This window comes from Filicampus tigris, chromosome 5 (genome assembly GCF_054856515.1).
Source record: "Filicampus tigris isolate MCC_2025a chromosome 5, RoL_Ftig_1.0, whole genome shotgun sequence".
Taxonomy (NCBI): domain Eukaryota; kingdom Metazoa; phylum Chordata; class Actinopteri; order Syngnathiformes; family Syngnathidae; genus Filicampus; species Filicampus tigris.
Window position 1 is genome coordinate 15,780,857 of NC_141221.1, and position 20,719 is coordinate 15,801,575.

The window sequence follows — 20,719 nt, forward strand, 5'->3', positions numbered from 1 at the left end:
TCTGTAGATGGCTGTGGCAGAGATTTTGAGAAGATTTAAAGATTAGAGGCTAAATCTCAGTTTGCCACGTCGATTATGAGGGAGAAATCCCAACAGGTTGGAAGTCAGACAACTTTTGGCATTTCACAATGCAACACAGTATATATTTATATGGTACAAAAAGAGTGTGTGTCGCAACTGTGAGAAAAGATAATGCAGTTAACAGAGTGAATGAGGAACAGCATTTAAAAAAGACACTGACTTCATCCTTGGTAACTTGGAGCTCCATTAAACTGTGGGAAAAATGCAGATTATGTCTCCTTTCAGGGTATATGTTGAGTTTTTTTTGGAGATATTCTCCAAGGCAATGGATGTCCTGCTGTGTTCAAGAAAACCGGGAAATGAGACATGAGACATCACAAAGTTTCAACGTCACTGCTCATTGAAATCGACGGTAAGTGTTGCAGAAACTTTCAAACTTTTAAACCTATCCATCAAAGATGAGGACGTTCCTTAAACTGACTGGAAGTCTGAGTCTGCTCATTGACAGCAAAGGAAATCGACGTCAAATGAGAATATATTTCAATGTATTCACTTCAGCTCCCTTTGAAATAGAAGAGTGTGACGCAAGACTAAACACTGAAGTTTCTTCAGCTTCAATTTTTTTTTTTTTTATGATGTGTGGCATGACAGGGTGGGTTCTACTTCACTGCACTGCAAACTTTTGTTTTATGTGTTTTCTTTTCATTTTTGCTACAGACGGGGGTGGGCTTGCTGTCAAAAGACTAATACAGAACAAGCTTTTGTATAGTTACGTGTTTTTTACACACGCATCTGATATCATCTTTTGTCTGAACCCAAACATTTTCATTTGAGCAAAAGTATTGGAACACGCGATTATTTGTGGTCTTTTTTTTCTCCACACAAATGTTAAATCAAATAATAAATGCCTACGTTACTAGAATGCACTGCTATGCATTAGATGTGTAAACCAACATGAAAACCAGAGAGCTGTCTTTATGAAAAGCAAGTAATTACGAAGCAGGGAGACAAAAAATAAATGACCAAAATAAGTTTGAAGAAACTCAAGAAACACCCAGAAACAACTTGTAGATCTGATGTTTAGCAGCTAAAACCCAAATGAAGGGGTTGGCCTCACTGCTCCAATACGTTTTGGGGGGAGTGTACATACTGTGTAAGGAGGTTCAATACCCATTTTTGTCAGGCTAATAGCAGTATGTGTATTCACTCTACCGATACCTCTAGTAGTTTTGGAATAAAAAAAAAAAAACATTTAACACAATGCCAAAAAAATGTGACCAAAGACCTTTCTTTCTGAAGCAGTTGACGATTCACCAATATGTCAAACTGCCACAGTATAGTGCCAACTACTGCAGAGGAGGATTTACTCAATGGCAGATTATTTTTTTTTTTTGGGCCTAGAGAATCGGTGGCTGGTATCGACAGCCTCCACAAGTACCCAAAAAACCTGAAATAAGTCCGGTATCGGGCCGATACGATAGCTGGTTATCGGTACTCGCCCATCCCTGATACTGTATTTAGATTAATAGTTCCAATTCCTACCATCGGGCCAAGGTTTGGGCCCTGTGCCTTGATTGTGACTTTGCACGGCTGGAGTGGGGCAGGGGCTGGACTGGGCTCCACCCAAAGGTGCCATTGGCATTCCTTTGAACAAGAACACATGTTCAAATGTTGGTCAAAAAAATAGCGGATTTTCAAGCAACTAAACATAACACTATCATTGTCAACAATAGCAATAAGAAATCATCATTTTAAAAGGAATTAATAGTTATTTTAATTAACGGAGTTAATTATTTTCTTAGTAACATGTCTGTAGAATGCTTTAGTCAAGGTTAAAATATGATATCACTGGGTATAAATCCTCCTACCTTGAGCTCTGTTGTAAGGACTACCGCTCGCCGCCTGTTGCTGCTGCTGCTGCTGCTGCTGCATTGTGGGTAGGCTCCTCTTGCCCTGCACGGCCAGTTGGAGGTTCTCGGGCAGCGGCTGCCCACGGCCCAAGACCTTGTAGGCCAGGATCTGAGCCCGGAGCTGCTGCAGCTGGGCCTGACTGAACGCAGACGGCCCCCGGCCCTGCTGGCCCATGCCGGACATGTTGGGTATGACGCCGCCACTGCCGCCCCCTCCACCTTGCGGGTCCATGGGCATCATTGGGCCTGGCTGGGAGGGGGGCATGTGGGGCGGCGTGGGTACTCCGCCCCCGGACATGGGGCTGGATGCGTGCTCGTGTACACCCATTGGAGAAGGATGAGGGGACATGTAGCCTAAAGTAGAAATGAAGGGTCAAGACCAGAGATAGCTTTATGCCTTTCAGTGCACTCACAGCTTTTAGATTAAAGATGAAATGCCATACTTCCTCAAATAGTGGCCCATACTCTCCGCTATTGGAGAAAATATGGTTAAAATAAATTAAAGAAATAAGGTTGAAATGTACCCTGGCTATGCTGGTCCATTGGGCTCTGCGGGGGACCCATGCCACTGTGGAGGGATCTCATGCCCACGCCTTTCATGTGACCAAAGTGCATAGCGTCCGCCATGGCCTTGTCGTTCATTCCCTCCATGGGCTGACAAAAAAAAAAAAAAAAATCAAGAGCAATAACGTAGATGTAAGACTACAATTCAGGTGTCAACAAATAATAGAGCAGAACCTCTAAAGTGGGTATTTTATTTCATGAATACACTGTATGCAATGAATTATTTGTGCCATGTTTTTACCTTGTGCATAGAATACATCATGTCTTGCGAGAAGTCACTCTGTGCCTGGCCCTGCATGCCGTGGGCCGCATTGGGGGTTCCAGGACCGGGGCTGGGACCCATCATGCTGTGAACGGAGCCGGGCGATGGGTCCGGTCCGGGGCTGGGGCCCAGGATGGGGCCGGGTGAAAGGCCCGCACCCGGGGAAGGGCCAGGATGGGACATACCACCTGACGGGTCTGAATGGGTGGACATGGACTGAAACGCCAGATGGTAAGCAGACCGCCTTCAGGGAATAAAATAGGTTTCAGTGCCACGAAGCATCAGTTGGCAAACTGGTTAGTCATAAGTTAGAACTGACAGTAATACTTTGTAATGTAGTAATCAAATAAATCTTAATAAAATAACCAATCACATGTCCATCTTGAGATAATTTAAACACAGGTGTGCCCTCTATTTATGGTAACTTAAAATGCTTGCAAGCCCCTCCATTTATGTCATTTAAAAATTTTTTTTTTTTTTTTTTTTTTTTGTTTTTATTGTGCAGCCGTAATTTAAAACACACTTCAACACCAATTTGGTATTTAAAACCACCGTCAAACACTTATTTTGTGCAAATAAAAAACATTAGTACCTCATCATGAGTCAGTTGAAATATATATCAGCCCTCCATTTTAAGTACATTCAAACAAAGAGGAGCACACCATTCTGGGTGAATTAAAATGGTTGCCTTTAATTTTGACTCAATGCATAGCCATAGCCTTTTTTTTTCTTTTTAAAGTTTTTCCTTTCCCTCCTGGGGATTAACATCTGGGGATGTCAATATGTGTCAACTGTGGACGGCGAAGCGCTTTGAGACGTTTCTGTCATTAAGGGCTATATAAATAAATTTGACTTGACTTGACCATGCATTTTGAAGCCATGACATCACAGGTCAGCCAACCATTTTAGACTACCGGTAATTAAAAAGCAGGTAAGCCCTCCATTTTGAATGTATTAACCCTCTCAGGCTCAAATGAAGTTTTAGTAATAGCTTAGTAGTATTTCTGAGTAAAAAAAGGCTCATATAATGTGAATGTGTATAAATCAAGGGATTAGAAATTAGTTGTTGCTAATCTGCAACATGTGCTTGGAGAGGGTTAAAACACAGTAGAGTTCGCCATTTGGGCTATCCATCCATTGATTGCTGCTTTAATTATGACTACTCATCTTGTAAAATCGGACACTTTCTTGTGGTGTATCTTCTTAATTTCGTCCACACTTAACGAAATTGTGAGGCCTCCGCTTCATTCCGTTTCTAAAAAAAAACTCATTAAAGGCCATATTCTACTGTTTTATGTTTGAAACAAGGGGTCATTTTTCCTGCTATTTTGAAGTCTTTAAAATGTTATAACTTCTTTCATTCTCAACACACTGTACTGACAAAATTAAACACACATTTCTTTCTTTTTTTTCAAACTCTTTTCAGTGACATCAGTCTCGATACTAAAAAATATGTTATTTTTACTATCACGTACCTACATACCGGTATTATTACGATTACTGCATTTTTCTATTCCTCTAAAACAGGGCGAAGTGTCTCACATTCCAGCAAGTGGCAACGTTTATATAAAATACTCATTGCCCAAGCGTTAACCACTACACAATGTAGTCAACGTACCAAATAATGGCTTATTTAACGCGAGCACCGTTAGCGTTTAGCTTCCTGTGCCGTTCATGACAAGGTAACACTTCCAGCGGACTCTTGATTGGATCATGGCTTCTCCCTTACAAAAAAAACGGTTGCCATCATGGCGGAACGTCACTTGTGGGTTCAAAGTCAGGACAGTGAGCGGGACTGCAGGTAACTACGCACGCCTTAGTCACATCTGACATGTCAAAGATGTAAGTGCATGTCCACCATTGCAGTCTTTTGGGTCATTTTCTGCCTGACACACACCCCCTCACACCCCTCGTTCGTGCGGCTAAGCTAACGCTAAGCTAGGTGGCTAACGTGCTAGCTGGTTCTGGTTCTGTGGTGTGGACGCTCTCTCGCTCTCTCTCCCTCTTGCAAAGCGAGCGGTCCGCGTCAGAAAAGTTTTGACAGATACGAGCAGCGCAACGCGGCTTAAAAAAAAACACGCCGCACACGGTGACAAGGCCCCCGCCCCCCAAGCGGAGATCATTTACCTCTCGGCAGAAGCGAAAGTGGCACACGACACCAAGATGAAAATAATGTAATGTTTCTCTAAAATATGACCGCAGTCGTCAAGTTCACTCCCCCTCCGTGCTGTTTTGCTGACATATTTAAAGTTAAGCTCGTTGGCGCCGTCGCCCATTGGCCGGATCCACAGGATGTTCCGCCTTCCTCCCTTTTCGCTCTTGCCTATTGGCTACGGAGCCTTGTCAATCATCATGTTTTCTTTCCTGGGTGTGTGTTTTGGACTGTATTGTACAACTACTGTCATGTTATAACTTTGTTGCGTACCATGGCGGAAAGACGTTTATATCAAAGCGACGAAGACCGGTTTGAGGTCAAAATGTTGTTTGACGTATAAAAAGTATTGAATTGTTTTAACAAGCTTTTGAAATGTAACGCGGACTGCTTGTTTTATCCACCTTGTGTGAAGTCGCTACATTGACCACGAGGTGGCAGCAACGCCCAACAATTCCCAGTACCACGTTTGTTTAAAATAAATAAATAAAAACGAAGTGAAGAACTAAACTGGTTTTAACCACTGAGTGAGCTGTAGCATCCGTTTGTTGGGTGTGAGAAGGGGTAGCCTAAAGCAGGGGTCACCAAGTCCGGTCCTCAAGGTCACCTATCCTGCATGTTTTCCATTACTCCCTGCTGCAACACACCTGTTTCAAATGTTTTGTATCGTTATCAGGCTTCTGAAAAGGTTGCTGATGAGCTGATCGTTTCAATCAGGTGTGTTGCAGCGGGGAGAGATGGAAAACATGCAGGATAGGTGACCGGACTTGGTGACCCCTGGCCTAAAGAGTGACATCAGGAGCTGGAATGTTGTTGGCTGGTTTGTCTGCAAGTAAGCTTCATCTCGGTCGTTGTGTGTGTTCATATACTGTACATAAGCGGAGAAATTTGTCTACAATCTCACGTGTATAATATACTACGTTATAGTAAGTTATGGAATATGCTAAAAATGTATATGTTCCTCCTAATTTTTAAGGATTCTATTTATTTTCACTGATTTCGCTACCTTCTACATTAAAAAAGGGGCTTGGTGCCCAAAAAGAGTATGTTTGTATTTCTAAATAGTTTCATAGTTTTATTAGCGCACCTCTGCATACTAGTGTATAGTTTTTGGTTCTATATTAAAATCCACTATACATTTACAGCTAAAAAAAAATGAGGGCACAGTATCACCTGCAATTTAAGTTGCATAATCATTTATTATCATGTTTCATCAAAGTTAATTTTATTTATTTATTTATTTATTTTAAATCAAGCTGTAAACTAATGAAGGTTATCATATGTGCAGCTGCTTACTGGTACGATATGCCACAATTTATATATGAGCCGATTAGTTCACTAATCGCGACTACTATGGGTGATTATTCAACTAGAAATATAATCGTTTGTAGCATCCCTAATAATAAATCTGACATTGGTCATTGTAATACATATTAATGTATTGCCTGCGTTTGTTAAAAAATACATGAGAAGAAGATCTTGAAATAAAAAAAGACATAAAATCGCAATTGCAATATTGATGGGGGGGGGAGACTCGCAATTCGATAATTTTTCTAAATCATTTATTCCTAGAAGGATGGCACGTATCCAGGATTGATGGCAAGCATAAAATGGTGTTTCTGGTTACGACTTTAAAAGCTGCGAAACTGTCTGGCCACAATCTGGCCCGCAATCCTTGGGTTGCACACCGGCACATTCAAAGCGCCTCATCCTGGCTCACGCCTTCATTTGAATAGCTCGGCTCAATTAACAAAAGCAATTTGATCTTTGATCTTGACTTCCCCTCTCGTGGCCCGACTGCTCTTTTCTTATTGGGCCATCCACACAGGAAGCGGATGTAAATGCTACCCAAATAGACTAAGCCAAGTCCGCGACGCCACTCAGGTCCAGTGATCCAGGAAAATGCTCGGCCGCAGTCATTTGGCAGTGAAAGGCCGAGCGGTTGCGGCGTGGCAGTCACCTTGAAAAAGGCTCCGGTGGACGAGTCAGTGGCGTGACATTTTATTTAAATCCCAAACCTCTTCAAAGGCCACCACGCTTACCATGGCACAATTGCAAGGCCATTCAGCCCCCTCATCTTTTCATCCTGCCATAACATTCCAATTAATGTCTATAATTAATAGGAATGAAGCACTTTACCTCAAAATCCTGATAACATTTCAAACGCTACTATGACTGTTTCAATTACTGCCATATGCACAATCTTTGAGAGTTAGTTGTTGACTTCCCATCTGTTGTGTTCCACAATAGTAAACAAAGACAAAGAACATGCAAATCGGCGTCAAAGAGGCAGACGTACGATATTACAGTGCAACAAAATTCATGGAAGGCAGGTGACTGATAGTTATTTAATGTATTTTTGACTGGTATTTTTCATCTAAATATTTCAGTTTCTTCCAATGGTTTTTTTCATCGAATATTTGTGAATTTGGTCTAAAAATATGATTTGTGATTTACAGTTTTTGTGTATTTTGCAGCTAATAATTTTGGATTTTGCCTGTGGGTTTTCTAATTTTTTTTTATTTGCATACAGGTCGTTCAAATAGTTTCCCATGTTTCTAGGATTTGGTATTTTTCATCAAATGTTTAGCATTTTCTCTGTAATATTTTATACTTATACTACTATACCGATATTTGTTTATTTAACGTAAACAAATATTTGTCATCATGTCATCTTCCAAACCGCTTATCCTATACAGGGTCGCGGGGAGTTGCTGGAGCCTATCCCAGCCGTCAATGGGCAAAGGCAGACTACACCCCGAACTGGTCGCCAGCCAGTCGCAGGGCACACATAGACACTGTCACTGAGCGGGAATCGATCCCACGCTGCCCGCACACAACTCAGGCGTGTGTACCACTACACTATCAGCGGACACAAATATTTGTGTATTCTTTTATTTTATATTTTTGTATTCTAACATTCTTTCAAATATATATTTTTCAGATCTCTGTGTATGTTTCATTTAATATTTGTTCATTTTTAACCTAATATTTCCGTCTTATTTGTGTGTTTTAAAAACAAATACAATATTTGTTTATATTTCAACAAATATTCACATTTTGTTTTATTTTTAGATTGTTTGTGTTTTTTAGTTAATATTAATGTATTTTACACCATTTTTTCTGTATTTTAGTGTAATACTTTCTAATCCTTATGGGTTTTTTTTTTTTAATTCTTCTTCTACTATTTGTGTGTCTGTGGGGAGGGGGGGGGGTTATCTAGCATTTGTGCATTACCTGTACATGTTTTGGGGGCTTTTATAAAAACACTACTTTTGGATCCTTATATAGCCCATGCGCTTCCCACCCATGCATTTGAAGTGCTGGAGTTTGAGATTGAGTAGACCTGTCAGACACACACACCCACAAACACGCACACACACACACACACACACACACACACACACACGCACACATGCCCACACGCACACATGGTCGTCTGCAGGTGTGCACAAACAAGGGTGCGGCAGTCATTTATTTAGAGATGAGCCACAATTGGTGGCGAGGCTTTTTTTTCCTGTCATTTGAATGACCACTACTTATATTGTGGTGCGCTTGTTTTTTATGGCCGGGGGCAGACGGCCAAGTGGATGTTTGCACACAGGAGATAGAAAAAGACTTGACAGGAGAGCAGAGCCACAGTTGACAGCCTTGTTTACGTGCCCACATGTGTGTGTGGATGCTTAGGTTGGTGAAAAGGTTTTGCTCATGTGCAACTTGAAAAAAATTGTTGGATTTAGGAGTCTCAAAACTTACTTGGTAGCACCCCCATGGAAAGTTTTTAAAAATAAGCCCTTGACACAAGCGAAGCGACTTGAAGCAAGTCGATACAATGGGCAATTCCCAAAGAAGCTTTTTAACGCCATTTAAACTGTGACACAGCTATTGTATTGTATTGTATTGTGTGAATGCTGAGAGAAGGGAGTTTTCACATCTTTATCCGACTTCCACACTGCTTTTCTTCCCATTAGGTCGCAGAACAGGAAAAGCGTTTGACCTGACAATTGATCTTAATGCACCGAAGCATGGCTGTGACGCATCTGCTCGGATCCATCACGAGCAAGTTTTCTTGGGTGATCCCGGGGCTCCGACATTCAAAACGTGGCATCCCAGACTATGTCAATAAGTGGAAACAAATTATTAGTCCCAACACGCCTCAACATACCATCGGGAAGCATAAATATGACGTACAGATGCAGTATTTGTGGGAAAAACGGTAAGAGTAGAAGTACCGATTTATTTCACTGAAGTAAAAGTAAAAAATGTACATGCTGCGAAATGTACTTCAGTACACAAGTAACAATGAATTTCTACACGACACAATGAAAAGAATAAATTAATTTTTTCAAACCAAGAGCTAGATAGTATTGGGCAGACTTTTATGCTAGCTTCCCTTAGCTTTGCTAATGTTGTAAACAAAAAATGCTAAATTATCTTATGATAACAACAGCAAAATCCTGCTTACCCATGGCAGTGTTCTCCCGAATATTTGTGATTATCTGTTTGTGGAATCGTTTTCAGTTTTTATTTGGAACTTTTCCTTTGTGAGTCACTGAAAAACTCGATTTGTTGTTTTTATGCTCAGGCCAAAGCTTTGTATAACATATAAATATTGCTTTGGTGCTATCTTGTGGTATCTTGGTGGTCAGAAACTTAGTTAAAGTTAGTTGAGTGGTTTCATATTGTGCTTTGCCCTCAACTTGTGGCATCTAAAGGCAGTTCTAAACCTTCTTAGCAGGGTTTCAATTACTAGATTACAATTACTGTGGGGGTTTTTTTGGTGTTTTTTTTTAAGATTTATATGACGATTTTTTTTTTAACCCTTTTCATGCTGGCACAAAACACACATTCGTCATCCCATTGTATCTGTGGGTCTTCATCGTTAATGCTGCGTGGTTCATGTCCCTCCTTGTCGCTGATTGTTCCTGATTTTTATTTATTTATTATTTCTTTATAAGACTCCAAGATCTCAATCAGTCCAAAGGATCCCAACCATGCTATTTACCGCTCTCCATTTATGTCCTACTTAAACTGTGTCAAGTACAGATACCTGAAAAATCTACTGACAGTAAGAACAGTACCAAAGTATGTGTCTTTGTTACTTCCCTCCATTTGCATGCCGCACTAATTCAACAAGGAACGGAAGGCAAAACACATTTTGTCAACATCTGACTTGCAGATGGAGCCGTTGTACCTTTCTTTTACGCCCTCGCTGTGCGGACGAGCCCAAGATGAAGCAGTCTTAACAGCTCACAGATGCCGGATGCGCCTTTGCGCAGGCAGGTATCCACTGTGACAAGCCTGAAACACATGCGCTTTAAATATGTTGGAAAGTCCACGCAGGTTTAAAAAAAAAAAAAGCACTCACTACTAGTGTGTTTTATGCTGTTTGGTTCCATTCCAGAGAAATTCCACAACTCAATCACAAAGTCAGAGCACTTGTTTAGCAGAGATTTTTGCACGAGGGGCAAGAGGTGCAGTGCCCCACTATATCTAGCAGATGGCGATCACAAATCTTGTTAGTTGTTTGAGGCATGTGCAAAACCACAATTGAGGAATGACCTCCTATCTGCTGTGTGGGGCATTTTTTTTCATTGGCCACTTGTAAATGAGCACCGCAAATTCAGCCTAGCAAGAAAAGACCAGGACAAGATTTAAAATCCTAAATCGCATGCGCTAAATTGTATACTCACCCCAACAGATTGTGCGTGCTTCTGGCAACAGGTGCAAAAGTGGTGGGGACTCACTTATTTAAAAGAGGGTTTTATGATCTAAGTAGCTCTATTCGTTTTTACATTGGATTTGGGAGAGCACCAAAAGCGCAAAACCAAGTTTGAAGTGATGGAATTAAAAGTGAAAGTGGAAGAGGCAAACAAACATATTTCTGATTCACAAAAAATACATTGATCACTCTGATAATTTGGGGGGTAGCCAGCAACCATTCCAGCCATGTTGTGCATCTGGATGTGCAGGTATCACTACCACCTCCAAAAATTCTTGCTTCTCAAGTACCACCATCATGACCATCAATAAAATACAGGTGCGTAATAGGCCCAATGAGACCAAAACACTGCTGGATGTATTCAAATACTTCTTAAAAGTTACCTAAATATTCTTAAATCCACTGAAAACTCTCTAAAACAGGGGTGCCCACATCCGGTCCTCGAGAGCCCCTATCCAGCCTGTTTTCGATGTCTCCCTACTCCAACACACCTGATTCAAATGAAAAGATCATCAGCAAACTCTGAGGAACCTGATAACGATCCTGAACATTTTAATCTGGTGTGTTAGAACAGGGAGACATCCAAAACTTGCTGAATAGGGGCTCTCGAGGACCGGACTTGGGCACCCCTGCTCTAACAGTAACCTAAATACCGGTACTCAAATATACAGAAATGCACCCTAAATGTAATCTAAATAACCCTAGATGTACTCAAATACTCTCAAAGTTACCAAAATATTCTTAAATCATCGACAACCTACCCCATAAAAGTTACAGTACCTCCAAATGCTAACTTTTATTTCTAATATATTTGGCTTTTCACAATCCATCCATTCAATCCCAGGAACTAATTTATATTTTTTTCAAATTTGTTCAAACGTTCGGGTAAAAGAGTGTCTGAAAATGTCTGCCAGTGAATGAGTGAATTATAACTTCCTGTTAGCACAAATGCCACAACGCTTAAAGGGTAAATCAACACAAACATATTTTTTTCAAGAATATGTTCCCAGCAGGCCCACTAGTTGAAACACGGCATTCTGATGAATATTGCGTTTGTGGAATATGAGTTAAGCAGCAAAATCTACCCGTTTTCAGCCATCTCAGGGGGCAGCCATTTTGTCATTTCTGTTGACTTAAAATGACATCACAACTACTCGGGGCTCAAGTAACGACCAATCACAGCTCATCTTCAGAAAACAGGTTATTTTCAGTCGACAGAAGTGACAAAATGGCTGCCCCCAGAGATGGCTAAAAATGAGTGGATTAACTCTTATTCCGCAAACGCAATATTTATCAGAATACCTTGTTTCAACTAGTGGGCTTGCATATAACATATTCTTGAAAAAATATGTTTGGGTTGACTTCCACTTTAAGAATAAAACCTCTTTGAAGAGTCTCTGTAAGCATGTTTACCGTATTTTCCGGACTATAAGTCGCTCCAGAGTACAAGTCGCACCAGCCATAAAATGCATAATAAAGAAGAAAAAAACATATATAAGTCACACTGGAGCATAAGTCGCATTTTTGGAAGAAATTAATTGTGCTCTTGGTGCACATAATTTCCACCGAGCTACGATGGTAACATTTAACTAACCTTCACACATGTAGCATACAAGAAAGTTAAGGTAAAATAACTTTAAACTCACCAAAACGGTTGTAGATCGATTAAATAAGTCTTTTATATTTATTCCCGACGGTGTAGAATGTTTCCAAGTCTCCAAAAGTATTTATGTATTTGGTCGTAATTAACTCTTTGTTCTCTTCCCCGCTCTCAGCTCCGTACGTGTGGCTGATGCAAGACCCCAGCCAGTGTCTTAAAGCAACAGTACACTATTTTGTATGGATGTATATTGATAGACAGTTAAATTGTCTTTATCATACTATTTTAAATACTTATTTATCAAAATGTTACATTTTAACCGTTTAAATTATTCATGCATTTTAATGGCTTTTAGGATTTATGTTTATGTTTCTTTATGTGGGTTACAATAAGATGTAAAATGATACACTATACATTCTGCCCGTTGTAAAGTCAATATGTAATTCAGGTTTATATGCAGCCTTAGAACGCCCTCCTGTGGTTGTTTGGTGTATTGTTTGCTGACTTTGAAAAGGAAAGAGTTACAATATGTGTTAATAATTTCACACATAAGTCGCTCCAATGTATAAGTCGCAGCCCCGTCCAAACTATGAAAAAAACTGCGATTTATAGTCCGGAAAATACGGTATACAGTATTGTCTCATGTGCGGCATGTTAAAAACAATGTCGCCTCACATGCCGACAATTAGCTCCGAAATTGTTGCAGATTTCCTGTCGAGAGGCCGCAGGATGCTACACACATGCTACGCTAAATCAACATGCGCGCTCTTGTGTTCTCCCGACAGTCCATATTTCTCTCAGGCGTAGGATCGCGGCGGCCCGGGACGGTAATATTAAACAGCACGCTTTAACAATGAATGGCAGAACACCTGCAGCACAGGCAACTACAAAGGCGGGTTTCCTCCTGACAGTGCTTCCTCTCTTCCCCTGGCCTCCTGCCTGACCCCTGCTCCATCTTGGAAAAAGATCTCAGGCAGACGAGTCGGAGAGAGTCGCTAGGCCGACCAGACAGCGCTCCCGCGGGAACACTCGGCGACGGGAGGCGTGCCGAGGCGCACCTGCCCCGTAAATCTAGCCGGGGCTTCCCTTTCATGAGGAATAACAAATGGCGGTCGAGGAGGGAGAAATCTAAGGTGACCGCGGCAGATGAGCCGTGACGTGTGTGACCTCATGTACACGTCTGGATCAGCACACATGAATACAGATGCTCACTAATGCCACGTTAGCTTGCGAGTTCTTCGAGTTGCAAAGGGGTGGAAAAATTACGGAAAGTTTAGGTCCATTTTCATGGGAATAGTGTAGATTGTAAATATTCCAGATTGTCATAAGCAGATATCCGTGCAAAATGATAATAGTAATAATTGTATATATATATTTTCTTCCACTATATTGAAGTTGCCTATTAAAGCAGAAATCAACCTAAACATATTTTTTTTCAAGAATATGATCCCAGCAGGCCCACTAGTTGGAACAAGGCAATATGATTAATATTGCGTTTGCGGAATGTGAGTTAAGCAGCAAAATCCGTTTTAGCCATCTCAGGGGGTGGCCATTTTGTCATTTCTGTCAACTGAAAATGACATCAGAGTTGCCACAGTTGTTGGTAATGACCAATCACGGTTCAGCTTCAGAAAACAGGTCAGCCGTGATTGGTCGTTACCTGAGCACCTGAGTAGTTGTGATGTAATTTTCAGTCGCCAGAAGTGACAAAATGGCCGCCCTCAGAGATGGCTAAAAACGAGTGGATTAACTCTTATTCCACAAATGCAATATTTATCAGAATGCCTTGTTTCAACTAGAGGGCTAGCAAAGAACATTTCTTGAAAAAAATATGTTTGGGTTGACTTCCACTTTAAGAAAGAAACTTCAATTTTATGAAGTCCCCCCCCATAATTTCCTGAAAAAAGCCCTATTTAAACACCCCCTAGGCATGTTCATGTAACAACTTTATTATTTTTTTAAATAATACAAATACATTTGAACACATATTGAGAGAGTAAGAAGAGCAATGGAGAATACAAAAATATACAAAGACAGTAAAGTAGTAAAGTAGTGTATAACAGTCAAAGTCAACAATTCCTCTGTGTTTACAGTAAACAAATCCTGCTTGTTTTCGAATTTAACAAGCTTAATTTATCATTTCACAAAAAGATGTAAGTGATAAAACCAACCTACATACGTTGCTTTCTGTAGGCCTAAAAATCAGTATTGAAGAGGATTGACATTCAATAATTGTAAACAAAAACTAGTCTGAAGATACTTCCTGTTTTCATTCTACTTTTAAATATAAACCATACCAAATAGTGGAATTACACCCAACATAAACAACTGTTAGACCTAAATATAGTCAACTGTACAAAAATAAATCAACAAAAATAGCGGGACTGCCAACCTGGAACCTGCAATAGAGGAGGGGAGTTTACTGTGTGCCAGTTCATGAATGCCGATCTGCTGGGGTGGATTCTCTTGAACGCCTCACTTTGTTGCCGAAAGGCGATCGCGTCACTGCTAAGCGTCCCTGCAACAAGTCAATCCACGCACAAAGTAACCATTAGACGCCTTGAAACCTACTGTACTGTTTCCCACTCGCCCCCGCGCGCTCCTTTGTGCTCGGATCACTGCAAACCTCAAAGGGCCCCGGAATTTTACAGCCGGCCAATCCCCTCTAAAAGCATGACACCACTTAAAAGAAATGCTCGCTAAACAAACACTACTTAAACACGCTGCGCCAGACGACAATTGCCCCCACTCTCTCGTAGGGATTGGCTAATCCCTGAAACACGGGCCTGTGACTAATGGCGGAATTTAGCAAGAAATCGGCTCCGGTTTCAGCCGGGCGCTTATCGACCTGAATGACGCGGATAGCTCGGGCCCCGTGATGAATGAGCGGCGGGGATCATGTCGTCTTTCACTGTCGCTTTTGTGCGGGCGATAATGAAACGTGTCAGAGAAGCATGTAACGAGCACGCTTTTTTTTCGCAACAACAACAAGAACAAAAAAGGAAAATGGAATAAGCCATCCTGTCAGAGATGTCGAGTGTGTACGCTGGCTGTTTTTCTTGCAGGGCGAGGTCGCGCGTCCGTATGAAAGTAGCCTCTGTCGGGGCCTGCTTCAACCTGCTGGTCCTGGAGTGTACTTTGCTAAAAAAACAAGAAATCAATCAGGCTCAGTGTGTGCATCAACAGCGCGATGGATACAGGAATTGGTGCACGTTGCTCAATAAAGAAAACCGTCTCCTTTTTTCTATTTTGCAGAGTTTATTTTTTTAATTTCTAATTTTTGAACTGTAATATCTTTCGAATTTATTTTGTTTCTGCATTGTTGTATGTGATTATAACTTTTTTCATATTTTTCTTTACATTTGTGAATGTGTCATCTAATAAGGTATTTGCCAGTATTTTTGTGTTTCTACATTTTTTTTTTTTTCATTTCTTTTATCAATGTCCTGGTAATACTAATAACCGTGATCATTGTAGTCACCAGAGCTGGGCATTCCGTCCCAAGGACGTAACGGTCCGTCCGTCCATCCGTCCCGGATGAAAAGGTTTTTAAAAAGAACAGACTAAAATAGGACAGAAGTGGGTTTTCATCCGTCCCTATAATTGTCCTTAACTGGCCAATTGATGTGTTGTGTTGGGTTCTTTTAAAAAGAAAGACCAGTGTTCTCTTTTGGGGTACCACGGAGCTGCCTGCCTGCACAATACTGTAAAGTCTTTTTTTCCTCATGTGCCTTCCCCGCAGTAATATTGTACTCACAGGTATTGTCTGCCCTTTAGTGGTTCAATCGGGGGAAATCTTAAATATTCTCATGATGTCCCCCGGCAGGCTCCGTCTTCCGACGACCGACAGTGGTTGTGTTGGCAGCTAAAGGCTATCTTGCGTGACACTTAAAACAGTTGTGAACAATTCAATCCACTCACAATGCTCCCAGTCGTTAAGTGGTTGTGAATAGGACATTAGCCAGCTGATGAGCTTTAAATAATGTTTATGAATTATGAAACGTCAGCCTTTAACATCTCTCCCTTATGGAATGTAAGGACGGAAAGAAGGACTTTCAAAGGACGAGGACGGACCGGGTCAAAGGATATTATTTTTTATGAATAAGGACGGAGGGATGGGGACGGAAGTGTGCCCAGGTTGCGGACGGGTGACGGACCGGCAAAATAGGGTAAAGTGCCCGTCCCTGGTGGTCATTATACAGGTATTGTGATTTTGCTTATATGTTCCATTGCAACCTTATAAACTGGATTTGCTCTTTTCATTTGCATACTACAGTATATTGTCAACAATATTCCCGCACCAGTTATAAACTCAATTTGTTATTCATAAATAAACACATAAGTCTCAAAAATTAAATACACCAAAGTCCTTCCCACATAAACTTTTCCAATAATTTAAGACTTTTTGTCATCCTCTTACATTCCAATAAGAATCCCGCATTGTGTTGCCAATGGCTCAACGCATGTGTGTATTTACTTGCAGATTAGTACGTCAGGTTTGTCACCAGAGTACTTTTACGGTCATTAGCAGCCTTAAATTACCTCAGTCGGCTTTGTTTTCTCAGACGTGAAGAACAGCAATGATTGAATGGTGCGCTTACTGTTTCAACTGAAGTGCAAACATCATGAAAATGTTGCAGAATAATGAAACTCTGAGGTCTTATTAGAAGTGGTACACATACCAGTACGACAGTTCTCTTTTGTATTTGTTGACAGATTTTTTATTTCATTTTTTTTGTGTTGTACTGTATTTTTATGTCTTTGCATGTTCAAAATGGATTCTTCCCAAAAGAAAACAACAATAAAGTAATATATAATATTACTGCTGTTTTGAGAAGCTTATAGAAGCGCTGAGCCTCCAGTACTGTATATCTGTATGTCTGTCTTAAAGATGGATTGTGGAACATTTTTACATTAAAAAAAAAAAAAAAAAAAGACTACATTAGGCAGTGTAGAATGTTTTGGGCATACAACCAACACTACACTATTATAGAAGCAGAACACACTTTTTTTGGTAACTTTTTGCAACAAACTTTATTCACAACAACAATTCACAGGAATAATGCTAAATATGTGGGTGAGCAGTGTACATACATATAACAAAATAAATGAAACCAAAGAATCAGGAAGTGGAAAATCCCAAGCACCTTTTGGTCGTCCACCATGTTTTCCCATGTGGGAACGTCTGAATTTTCTGTAGGTGCACAATGCGAAACATTAGGGTCAAGTGGACACCACTCGCTTGGTCACGGAAATTTTGCAATTTTGTCACACAGCTGCGTCGAGCATAAACAAGTGTTATACTTCCCCAAGTGGCCAAGGCGCTTGCACCAGAATTAGCACAATTAAAGGAGTGATGAAAACTGTTTAATTTTATTCAGTTATGCCATTACGCTAACCAACCATCTCCCGGCCTGTCGGCCATATGCTACTGGCAGCATATACGTCCCGACAATATACGCCTCACTTCTCTATTTAGAATGAAGCGAGACAATGAGGATGTCATCACTTCCTTTTTTAGCTCAATCTCAGCATGTCGGGTCATGCATGTTGAATCGCTTGGCATGGTGAGGGAAATTTCCTATAAAAAAAAAAAAAAAGAAAGAAAGAAAGCCGCAGAGGCTAAGCCATTAGTGGCAACTCTATCCTCCGTCTTGATTTGTCATTGCTAGTGAAAGGAAATAGTGGCCACTGAGCTCTGTGAAACAAGCAAAGCATAACATTTGCTCAGGCCGGGTCTCTTGTGGTTTTCAGGGGAAAGCAAACGATCCCGGAGCCGGACTCGAAGGGCTCGTGCACGACCTCGCTGTGAACCGCTCGTTAATGATTATATCCTTGATATATGCGGCTACATATGGTAAATGAGGGCACACTTATGTGGAAGCCGCAGGGGCCCTGTTTTGCTTTTTGGGCTGTTTTCTTACAGCCTTAAGGATGTCCACCTGTTTCCCGTTAAGTCCCAGCGGAGCGTCACGGTGAAGTGGGAAAATGTGAAAAAGTAGCGCAAAGTCGCTTACAGTCATTTGGGTTCAAAGGCTTCACAAAGCCTCATGCTGTGTTCGCTTCTGGGCTATGCAATGTAACTCACCGTAGTCTTCATCATAAAAAAAAAACAAAAAACGATGCAATGCAAAATCAAATGTATCAAAAAGGATACAGTATAGATGTATATTTTTACAATTTTAATTAAATGTTTTCTATTCAAAAATTAAAATTCAAAACAGGGTTCTGATGTCAGCAGACACGGGTCAATTAGTGAAGCCCAGAGTTCAAAGAAAACATGGTGTATCAGCATTGAGCTGTTATGCTGCACTCAAATGGAATAAGCTGGTGACAGAACTCAAGTTAGCCCCAAGTGTTTTCCCCCCCACATATAATGAAGGTCTTTTAGTGCATTTCTGTAGTCAGTTTTTCCAAAATCAAATTGCGCTGTACGTTCTTTTAGTCATTTTATGTCAAATGACTTTGGTTTTAAATTCTTCTGTTATTTAAATGTCTTAAATTATGTTGCCTTTAAATGTTGGAGTCGACCCCATGATACCCAACATTGTTTTAATATAGCCGGGCATGACTGCAACTGAACTGTACTTGGGCAGTCACACACACACGTTTTTTTTTTTTTTTACCAAGCCCAAAAAAAAGAAAAAATCCGCTGACAAACATTCAATAGACATTTTCCACGAAGGACTGAGGGTAATGGTGGGAAAACCCCCAGGGGAAAAAGAGAGAAAAAAAAATCAAGGAATATGCAACTCGACGGGTGCCAAACTACAAATATGCAGGGGTCGACTCTAGTTTTATGTTGTAATATCACCAATCACCACTAGATGACAGACATGTCTTAGTTGCGCATACACTGGGTCTTACAGCGCTTTATATTACAAAGTGAGTAGGCCTAATAATTTTTTTGAGGTTTGGAATGCCACGCAGGACAAGCAGTACCTCAATAACAACATTTTGAGTGAGTTTATTTTTGCAAGAAAAAAAATGTACAAAATGAGTTCTTGCACTTAATGTTGGTTTCTTGTTCAGCGGTTTTGTGCCGTCCTTGAATGGTCATTTTCATGCCAGACAGCCCTTTGAACTGGAAAACATTAATTACCGGTACTGTGTGTGGCAATGTTGTTGTTTGCTTCAAAGCCTTTGTTGTTGGGTTAGGATAGTGGATCTTGCAAAAAAATGAAATATATTACGAGCATGTATTTTCTTCCAAATTTAAAATAGCATTTTTGTCCTACAATCTACATCTATTTAGGAAGTGTCTGGTCCTTTGTAGCACCCCAGTAGCACTGATAAAAAAAATTGTGATCCCTCAAGCATTTACTTTCCATGAAGTAGAATGACTCCCCGTACCGCTCCTTGCACTGGCATGACACCACTTTTGATGCTCACCTACATGAAGTCACATGGGACTTGCCGAAATCTCGCGAGCTTTGGACTCTTGATTAACTTTTGATCCATCCCGCCTCCCTTTGAGATTTGAATTTGATCTCCAGATTGTCCGACTTCGGGGGCAGCGCAATGTAGCGCTTCAGCTGTATCGTATCTCCAGTTGCCAAAAAAGCCGAATGACTTATTTAGTCAGAAATGCGGGGGTTGCTCCACATGTGTGGACCACGAGGTCCACCCACCGGGGTCCTGCGATGGATGACACCAAAGAGAACCTGTCATCTTTCCCTGACATTTACCAACACAATTAAACCTCAGTGTTCACAAGGTGTCGTCTCCCTCCTGCGCTTGATGGCCGCATCAGTGCTGGCCGGCATCCAGAGGCCTGTCTACATTTCACTGAGGGACTTCTTTGGGCGCCCGGCAATTTGCCTGAACAAACTTATCCCAGCTGTTCTCTGGAAAAGGCATCAGCGCGACAATTCCAGGCATGTCAGCCCCCTTTTCAAAAGCAGGGAGGTGTTTCTCTTCTTATTCGAGTAAAAATAGCAACGCCTCCCGAGGACGGCGTGTGAGCGTCAAGATGAATGGCGCAGTAATTCGAGGCTTTCAATGTAATAAAAACAACACAAAATCCAGGTTGTCGTAAATAACTTGGCCTCCACCAGATGGAACAGGTATTTTGTCTTTTGAAGGCACTCCAGGTATCGGGATTTTCTTTGAAAGAAGAAAACACATTGAAGCCTCCAAAATATGAGGATGACATCACGAGGAAGCAAGGAGACAAGGAAGGGAGGTAGCGAGGAGGTATTTTCCAAGGAGCCAACTGGAGATAAGAAAAACAAGCTGTCAAGTTAAGATGTAATAAGATTAGATAGCAATGACACATTTCAAATAAATCCAAGAGAATACAAATTGAAAAAATATCTATATATTTTTAAGTATTTAACTAATTCACTGCCAAAGACAAATTTATTTGTCTTTTCACAGTCCAGCCATTCAATCCCAGGAACTTATTTATATATTTTTCAATTTTTTTCAAATGTTAGAGTAAAAGAGGATCGGAAAATGTCTGGCAGTGACAATTATGCATACGTAT

The 20,719-nt window shown here is 40.9% G+C and overlaps 1 protein-coding gene across 2 annotated transcripts in view; it reads right to left on the reverse strand.

Annotated features, from left to right (window-relative positions):
• The window catches only part of smarca2 (SWI/SNF related BAF chromatin remodeling complex subunit ATPase 2), a 37,551-nt gene extending 32,499 nt beyond the window's left edge, over positions 1-5,052 (reverse strand). For both annotated transcript variants that reach the window (XM_086030313.1, XM_086030312.1), the window contains exons 1-5: positions 4,885-5,052; positions 2,737-3,001; positions 2,456-2,585; positions 1,890-2,285; positions 1,564-1,665 (exon numbers count right to left, since the gene is read on the reverse strand). In XM_086030313.1, coding sequence (XP_085886439.1) covers positions 1,564-1,665; positions 1,890-2,285; positions 2,456-2,585; positions 2,737-3,001; positions 4,885-5,033 — 1,042 coding nt within the window. In that variant the 5' untranslated portion in view covers positions 5,034-5,052. The remainder of the gene's footprint in view (positions 1-1,563; positions 1,666-1,889; positions 2,286-2,455; positions 2,586-2,736; positions 3,002-4,884) is intronic.
• Positions 5,053-20,719: the final 15,667 nt, after the last annotated feature.